This window comes from Theropithecus gelada, chromosome 9 (genome assembly GCF_003255815.1).
Source record: "Theropithecus gelada isolate Dixy chromosome 9, Tgel_1.0, whole genome shotgun sequence".
In the NCBI taxonomy this organism is placed as follows: domain Eukaryota; kingdom Metazoa; phylum Chordata; class Mammalia; order Primates; family Cercopithecidae; genus Theropithecus; species Theropithecus gelada.
This window is the reverse complement of record NC_037677.1, coordinates 1,003,360-1,013,015: the sequence shown is the minus strand read 5'-3', so window position 1 is coordinate 1,013,015 and position 9,656 is coordinate 1,003,360. Positions and strand designations below refer to the sequence as shown.

Sequence of the window (9,656 nt, the reverse complement as noted above, 5' to 3'; positions counted from 1 at the left end):
CGGCCAAAGCCTCAGCCAAGGCCTCCGCCTCCGCCTCAGCCCCAGCCCCAGGCGCCCAGCCTAGGCCTCAGCCTCAGCCACAGCCACAGCACCAGCCCTGGTCTCAGCCTCGGCCTCAGCTTCAGGCATGGCCTCAGCCACAGTCTCAGCCTCCACGCGTGGGTCGGACATGGCCATGCACCAGGAGCCTCCAGGAGCCACGCCCAATCTGGTTTGCATTCTCCCACAGAAAATGGCACCACTTTCTGTAAGGTTTTTTTTTTTTTTTTTTTTTTTTTAACTTTCAAACAAGCTTACTGCAATGAGAACAGTATGAGCATTTTATTGTACTGAGGAACTTTACCAAAAATTGTGTCAAACTGTTAACCCTTTTGGAAGTTTTCAGGGTCCTGATGAGGGATGAAGCAGCATAATTATATATTGTTGAATGTTAACATAAGAGATAGATAGAAAACACAACTGACTTTTTAAGCCTGAAAATTTTTCGAGTGACCAGTATTATATTTGTTCAATTTCTAGGTCATCGTGATATTTATATAGTCATTCACAATGTTTCACCAAAGCAAAACATGAAAAACTGTAAAAATAATAAAAGACTCCCAATAACACAAAGCTTTTATAATAATAATTATGGAACATGGACATTTTAATGAATTTCATATTGCAATGAAGACACTCAACACTTAGAGACAATTATATCAATACAATAAAAACTGATTCCACAGAACACTTATAAATGCATACATTTTCCTCCAAAGAAACATGTTTTTCACAGATTTAAGTAACAAATGATTTATAGAGGATTCTTTAGATTCCAAAATATGTACAGAGTTTTTGTCTCTACCAAAACTGATGAGCAGTGGTTGAAAAAGAGTTGTTTTGCCCAACAGCATGGCTGTTAAGAAATTCTGTATTGATACACACTTTTCAGTAACCACACATTTTCTGTCTATCATTAAATGAAATTCTGGACACATCAGCATACAGGACAAAACTGTTCCCACTTCCAAACACTGTTTCACACGAGATCACATGTGGTTGACAGTATGACTTAATTTAGCCACACACACATGCACACGCACATACACGCACCATCCCCAATCTTGTCTGTGACTCCTGATTAACCGCTGCAGCAGCAGTGGATGAGCTCACATTAGAAGATGACACAGCAGCGAACAGCAAGGCGCCCCCGCTCCTGAGAGCTGTGCCTGAGCACCGCAGGGCTGCGCCCCGAAGGACGTGCAGGAATCCAGTTTCTGAGGTCCCTCCAGTTCGCTGGAGAAGGTGAGCAGCTGTGGCAGTGAAGGGCACCAGTGTGCCTGGAACTCAATGACCACTAGGAATATTGATTTTTAAAAGCCTCAAAAATGTTTAATCTGGCAGAGATCTGGATTTGGCTATTTGCAGCCATTTTTCAATGTTCCTAACCATCATCCTAAAACACCCAGACTTTCAAATTAAACCCCGAGGAACCCAAGCAGGCGGCCTGTGCAGTGGCCCCAGAAGCTGCCCTGGGCTCAGACCTTTGCATGTGCAGTGCGGGAGGCTCTGGGAATTGGACCTCCGGCCAAGAGAAAAGCGAGGCCCCAGCAACATCTGGACACAGCACAGCCCTGCATCAGGCAAGTTCGCTCAGGACAGCAGGAGCTGAAACCTGAGAGTCTAATCAACCAGAGGGACCAGGTAGGCTCCGTTCTCAGAACAGTGCAGTCAGGAAACAATGTCGGACAAAAATACAACACATTTTTTATCTGTAAAATCAAATGACTGAAATATTTGCTGTTTGTCCCTCAGCCACGTCAGATCCATCTGAGGTCGTTATCAGTTATTCTTGGTCCCCAGGCTGTCAGTCATTTCAGAGTCATTCTAGATGACTTAGATTCAAAGTTCCTCGGGCCAGCTCCTGAAGACCCAAGTAGGGAGGTGCCTCTCAGCCCTGGCGAGCTGCACCAAAGGACGGGTCCAAAAGTCCCACGTCCTAATGCACCTGCATCTACCAGTCACCAGATGGGTTCCCTCCTACCTCACCATAAAACGGGGCAAAACACAAAGACCTGGGGGTGTCACATGACAGCTGCAAATATTACCTTCCTCTGTCTCTCCAAGTGGTGAGCCTCCAGGTGGATGTATTGAAAGGACTGAAAATACAAGAGGCAAGAAATGAGAGCCTCTTTATCAAAACCGTAACTCAGCAAGAAACATTAACATACAGATACCAGGTGAGCAGTAATTTCCAAGAAGGCAAGAACACCAGGCTACCTCAGCAGTAGCGGGACTGGCACTGAGAGGCGTCCCCACCATGGGGGCTGGAAGTGTCTCGTCACCAGGGCCTGCTGGCTGCTGCCATCAGCTTGTGCGCCTAAGTGGAGAGCCTACACCTTCAGGACACGTCGGTGTGACTGTCTTTCCTGCCTTCTGAACTGAACTCAGTATTCCAGCTATAAACCAAAGTGCTCCAGCCAGGCAACAGTGAGACCCAAAGTTTCCCAAAGACCCGTCTCTGAGGTAGTGTTGTTGGCTCTCAAACACCACCACGGGAGTGAGCCCATTCGGAAGCACACAACCGAGGTGCGGAGAATTAACTGGGCTCTGTGTGCAGGCGGCAGGGCCTCTTATCAAGGTCAAGTCACATTCAATGGACAAGTCATTTGAAACATCTAAAGCCTGTTTATAACCATAGCTATAAATTAAAGTGCTTACATTTTGCTTAATATTTGAAATCGGTGATTAGAATCCTATTTCAAAATTTGCTAGGATGAGAGCTCAGGAGATTGAAATGATTTTCTATAAAAAAGCAGAAAACTTTTCTTTCCTAAAGAAACTCCAAATGGTGCAAATCCAACATCCCATGCTTTTTTTTAACTTCTCAACTCCAGGTTACCTTTGCAGAACTGTAACAGAAATCAGAGTGGAAGCTGACTACACGACAGCACGTGCTGAACTTCACGCGAGGTAAACACAGACTCCCGGAGCGATCCTGCTGGTCACCAGCCAACACAGGCAGCCCCACAGTCTTCCCAGCACAGGCAGACACATACAGTTACTTCAGGGAACGCAGGACTGCCGACGCCGCAACGTAATACAGAGGTTCACATGTAATTCACACAAATGTAATGCCCTACTGTTCACCTGTCCAATGTCAACAACTCACAAGCATTTCATGTGCTACATGGGAGGTGAGCTTCGCCTCTACTGCCCAGAGGACCCAATACACACACATATACAAGACAAAAGTAAAAAATACGACCACACATTTCTCTGTACATTTCATGCAAGCTGGGCACTATGTGAAAAGAACATATACAAAGCACCCTTCCCAGGGTCAAACTCTCACAAAATGGCTGATTAATATGCAGAAAAGCCTGCACCCATCAAAGGTCTGTGCTGGCGAAGAGTGAAACTAAGGACTGCCAGTGTCCTTATTTTTCTTGTAGCAATGCAGGGATGTTGATGTTCCAACCAATGGCTTGCCGGTCAAACCCACAGGTGAACAGATTGCACACAGGGTGGTCTTCACTCCATGCCGAGCAGCACACCATTCTCCTGTGACCCTAGTGACGATCAAACAAACCAAAATCAGTGCATTATTCCCAAAAGTAAGATTTATAAGACCTCAGCGAAATGAATAACCACATCACTCAAAGTAAGAAAGTTACAAGAAAATAACATGGTGCCCAGGATTAGTACCAAGGACTGCGGAGCACGGACCGCCAAGCATGGACCATGGATCATGGACCACCGAGCATGGACCATGGATCATGGACCGCCGAGCACCAACCACTGCCGAACACAGACCACCGAGCACCCCATGGATCACAGAGCACGGACCACCGAGCACTGACCGCCAAGCGAGGATCGCCGAGCCTGGCAGAGCCGCCAGGACGTGCAGCCAGGCCAGGACGAGTGAGGCCAAGATGCCGGTGAGCACAAGGGTTGGTGGAACCTGCCCCAAAACCACTGTATGACTCCTTCTTTAAGAAAATACGAGTAAGATTACAGTCAGACCAAAAAAAACTAATGATCAATGTGAAAATTTTGAATAAATGAGGCTAGGAGATATTTAGGGGTAAATTAAATGATATTCACTCAAATACTTCAAATAGGATTTTAACAAATAACTGGCTTCGGTAATAAAGGAACTGGAAAAATACATTTGGTGTCATATAAAACAAGGATAAATAAATGGCCTTTTAGGTAGATTCCTGCCATCTTCAGCAATTCCAGTTAAATATCAGCATGTTGGAAAAGTTACTGCAAAATATGTGACAGAGCAATAGCATATCGGTGTGTATGTAGGTAGCAGATGCAGGCTCTTAGCCAACACTTAGAATGTCTGTAAGCAGTGCCTTAGGACCCATCTGCATTTTCTAAATTACACAACAGCTCTGATACGTTGCTATTACAGCATAAGGTACAAGAGTGAGTCAGTATTAAGTAAAGCTGACAGATTAAGAAACACCCAAAGAATGGCATAAAATTTTCCTGCAAAATATTCATGTATAAATATGCTATTTATACATCTGGAGAGAGAACCACAATAGCTATTTATACATCTGGAGAGAGAATCACAAAAGGCCAGAAAAATAAAATAATTGTAAGAAAGACCACATAACAAAGGGTTACAAAAGGCACAAAAAAGGAAGCAGCAATGCATCCATTAACTGGCAGTAAAACCAAGGCTGTGGGCAAGAGCTCTTCACAGTGAAACTCAAGGCATTTGCTGCAGAAGTGCCAAAGACAAAGAGCTTCCAGAAGAAAGCCAGCCAGGCTTTCACCCCGGCAGAGCTCCCATGGGATTTCCATCTCTCGTGCGCCCACAGCATTGCCACCCAGGAAGCAGATGCACCCCGAAGATGTCCCATGCCATCGTGGCAGCCCCAGTGCACATGATGTGCTGCTCCAGGACACTCAACACGGGGCCCCGTGGGCCTCCACTTCGCAGGGACCCTTGAGCCCCGTGGGCCTCCACTTCGCGGGGACCCTCACGCTCTGTGAGCCTCCACTTCACAGAGGCCCTCATGCAGGGACCCTCACACCCCATGAGCCCTCACTTCATAGGGATCCTCGCGCCCCGTGAGTCTCCACATCACAGAGACCCTCACGCAGTGACCCTCGCGCCCCATGAGCCTGCTCTTCACAGGAACCCTGACCCTGGACCTCCTGACTCTCCACTAAGCTCGCTTTCCCAAAACTCACGCTGGGAAGTGACACCTACTCCAGCACTACAGGGAAATATTTTCAATCAGTTCCTTTCACTCCACTACTTAAAGGCTCAAATAAGTGTTTTGTTTTCTCTCTTCCAAGCCGGTCAGCTGAAGAAGTAAGAACAAGTCGGTGATTTCCAGCAGGGTTCTGCGACACTGAAAACCACATTTATTTATCTGAAGAGGTGTTACAAGTTCTAAATAAAGTTAAATCACATTCATTAATCTTAAAAATAAATCTATTTCACAAGTTAATGGGTGCAGCACACCAACATGGCACATGTATACATATGTAACAAACCTGCACGTTGTGCATATGTACCCTAGAACTTAAAGTATAATTAAAAAATAAAAAATAAATAAATCTATTTCACATACCACTTTAGGAGGGAATAAACCCAGGCACAACAGAATCCTACAATGTCAACAAAGTTGAATGTTCACAGATAACTGAAAAGAAAACTGTCTACACAGAATTAGGGCCACAAAGAACCATTCAGAATTCCATTTCTCTGAGGGAAAATACTCTCAAAGTAATAAAGTCATAATTCATAGTCATAAACAAATAGTTCTCATGAATTTGTGCCTCAAAATGCAAACTTCACATGCTGCACAGAAATTTTACAATTCACACAGGCATGTTGAAAAGACAACATTCTACTATGTCTAAGATGCAGCTGAGAGGACACATAAGTGATACTCAGCTGTTAACAAAACATGAAAAGATTCCCCAGGACGAGCAATTTATGGCTGTGTTAAGGGTTGTGAAGCATATTTTAGTCACTCTAATTTCATGAAATTTTTCTACTCCACTATTTTGATGTGTATCAAGGAGTAAAAACATCAATAATTAACTTCAAACAGTACACTCTCACGCGGTGAAGGGGACTGAAGAGACACCGGTCTCAGTGAAGGTCATTTCCAGAAAGTCTGTGCCACTTGAAGAAAAGGTGTTGCTGCGCTGAGAGAGCCCCCACTTTCACACGTGCCTCCCGGATCACCCAGCCTGCCTGCAGTTTCTGAGGCTCACACCCCGCACAGCAGCTGCAGCCCATGAGCCACGAGCTGGTCTCCAGACTGAGCCACAGAGGCACTGAGGGGGCCACCGGAGCAGCCTGCAGGCGTGTGCGGCCCTGTGCAGCCACAGGCGGCCTCGGGGAACAAATCCATTTACTCACACAGGTATCCAGACAGTACTCCAACAAGATCAAAAGACAGCAAAGAGGGATCCTCTATGAGGGGTCCCATTACGCACAAGGCTGGGGAGACGCTGCCTTGACCACGGGGAGTTTCTCTGCATCGCAGCTGCCCCTGTGACCTCCCAGGGGAAAGCCAACAGCAAATGCCGCCCACACTACAGCAAAGCCCGACTGCAGAGCTCATCAGAGTCGCAAGGGAATTTGAACACTGGCCCCCAGGCCCCCTGGGCCTCTACATCTGTGCGGGTACCGCGGAGTCTCGATTCTCTTTGCGCCTTCCAGGCAACCAGGACAGGTGGGCTGAACAGCACATAGCAAGAAACTCCCTCCGCTGTCTTCCAAAGTTAGCAAGGAGCAACCCTTCACTAACAAGAAACTAAAATTTAAATAGATTTTTTCCTGTCGCAACAGCCTGCCATAGAAACGTGTTTTTCTGGCTGGAGGTGGAAGAGATCCCACCTTAAAGACCCCCCAGTCTACAACCAACCTGGCTTCTGCCTGGCCACAATGCCCACTCAGCACTTCCAGTCCGTACAGACACAACTGCAGACATCTAAGACTGCTTCCCTACAGAGCTGCCACCACTAACACGTGCACCAAAGGGTTCGTTCCGCATGGCTGTGAAACAGAGGAACTGCATGTTTTGTTTATTTTTAAACTTAAAAACTGATCATGGTATTAAGAACACTGGGCTGGGTGCGGTGGCTCATGCCTATAATCCTAGCACTTTGGGAAGCTGAGGCAGGCAGATCACCTGAGGTCAGGAGTTTGAGACCAGCCTGACCAACTTGGAGAAACCCCATCTCTACCAGAAGTACAAAATTAGCCAGGTATGGTGGCACATGCCTGTAATCTCAGCTACTGGGGAAGCTGAGGCATAAGAATTGCTTGAACCCGCGAGACAGAGGTTGCGGTGAGATTACGCCACCGCACTCCAGCCTAGGCAACAAGAGCAAAACTCCATCTCAAACTATCACAAGAACAGAAAACCAAACACCGCATGTTCTCACTCATAGGTGGGAACTGAACAATGAGATCACTTGGACTCGGGAAGGGGAACATCACACACCGGGGCCTATCATGGGGAGGGGGGCGGGGGGAGGGATTGCATTGGGAGTTATACCTGATGTAAATGTCGAGTTGATGGGTGCAGCACACCAACAAGGCACAAGTATACATATGTAACAAACCTGCACGTTATGCACATGTACCCTACAACTTACAGTATAATAATAATAAATAAATTAAAAAAAAAAAAAAAAAAAAAAAAAGAACACTGAGGTAGGTGTGGAATAACTCGGGTGTACAACTCTACTTCTTCAACTTTAAATTTTATGAACTCTAAATACAGCTCAAGTATTTCCAACGAAAACTTAGCATGCAAAGACTTAGTAACAAATAAGAACGTAAAATATCTCTACCCGTCCTCCTCCACCATACCCTGCGTATGCACACCGACCGTGCTGTTACCTGTCGGCTGCTCCGGGGAAGCCGTGCCAGGCGCACTCCTGACATATCAAACAGTCTCACTTGTCGGTTGTCATGGGGGAGGGCTATGATTTTTTGGCCAACACATACATTGATCCTGCAAAGAGGTAAAAGTGGGTTGTGTATAAAACAGTGACACTGTAAGTTTTTGAATTTACAGATAATGAGGCAGGAGGTTCCATATTATTCACATTTCAAGGCTAACTACATTAACACACTGTGTGTGCCACCTGCTTACGGTATTCAAAAGAGACCAAGTTACTCACACGTAGCTACAAGATCACACAGACCCCATGCACACACACACAATACACACACACACACACACAGCTCAATGGTAGAACCAGACCCACCCAGACACAAGACCAGCCCTCACAAGAAGTCAAGAGAAGCCCTGCACGTCTGCCACAAATGGGTCATTCTCATTCTTACAAATCTCACCGATCCTACCTGGTTTTAGGCTCAGTTAGTTTAAGTTTTCATGGAATACTGAAACTGCATTAGAGGACAAAGGAACCTAACCATTGTTCCCAGGGTTCTATCAATTAAACCTCCACGAATAAAACATGAAATCACAATCAACCCTTTCCCACCAGACTACGCCACTTACTTAACCAACAGTTTGACGTTACCTGTTAATGGCAGAGTCCGTGCGAATAGTTGCAATGGGGGATCTCATATTTTTCAAGTCCCAGACTTTCACCGTGCGGTCATCGCTGCCTGAAACCACGTTGTCTCCCACGGTGAACACGGCAGAGGTCACAGTGCTACAAGCAGAGGGCACAGGGTCAGACACAACAGCAGGTGCAGGACGCGACACCACACCCCACACACAACTCTGACCAAGTGGGTGGGAAGGAGGTCGGAGAAGTGCAAACTCACAGCTGTCTCATCTGCAAACTGCTCCCGCCTCCCAAAGCCTCTCCACCAGTGCAAGAAAAGGACAGCTGATTTCTTCCCAGTGGATTAGAAACACACAGTCCATTCTACTCTATTCCACATCTCCAGGCAACGGAACAAACAGAACATGCCCAAATGTCTACACATCCGGGTCTATGGCAGAGAATTTTAAAAAATCCATTCCAACAACACTCTCAATCAATGTAATCATAACACAGGAGTTAGAGAAAAACATTCTGACAACTCAACAATTCAAACACAGACAAAGGACTTGGATCAACATTTTCCCAAAGAAGATATACCAACAGCCAAGAAGCCCCACACACCAGCGTTCACAGTAGCATTACTGACAACGGCCAAAGAGATGCAAACAACCCACATATCCATCAGCAGATGGATTTAATGCGGCGTGTACACACAATGGAATATTATTCAGTCGTAAAAAAGAAACTCTAACACAAGCTACGACATGAATGAACTTTCAAGAATCCCCCTCATCTAAGATCCTTGGACTAGGCAAATTCATAGACACGGGAAGTAGAACAGAGGTTCTCGGGGTCTGGGGGACAGGCAAGAATAGTTTCACAGGCACATCTAAGATCCTTGGACTAGGCAAATTCATAGACACAGGAAGTAGAACACAGGTTCTCAGGGTCTGGGGGACAGGCAAGAATAGTTTCACAGGCACATCTAAGATCCCTGGACTAGGCAAATTTCAGGTATATTAAATACCCTTATTAGTGGTGAAATTGGATTAAACATATAAACAAAGTACGTTATCACCTGAATTGCACTGAGAATCACTAAAGAAACCCAGGCAAAATCTGCAGAAGAAACCATGTCCTCACTGGCTGAGGCTGTGCTG

The 9,656-nt window shown here is 46.0% G+C and overlaps 1 protein-coding gene across 4 annotated transcripts in view; it reads right to left on the bottom strand.

The window, feature by feature from the left end:
• Positions 1–597: 597 nt before the first annotated feature.
• Positions 598–9,656, bottom strand: part of WDR37 (WD repeat domain 37) — an 82,119-nt gene continuing 73,060 nt past the window's right edge. For all 4 annotated transcript variants that reach the window (XM_025395641.1, XM_025395643.1, XM_025395640.1 and 1 more), the window contains 3 exons: positions 8,524–8,658; positions 7,874–7,988; positions 598–3,551 (listed from right to left, as the gene is read on the bottom strand). In XM_025395641.1, coding sequence (XP_025251426.1) covers positions 3,420–3,551; positions 7,874–7,988; positions 8,524–8,658 — 382 coding nt within the window. In that variant the 3' untranslated portion in view covers positions 598–3,419. The remainder of the gene's footprint in view (positions 3,552–7,873; positions 7,989–8,523; positions 8,659–9,656) is intronic.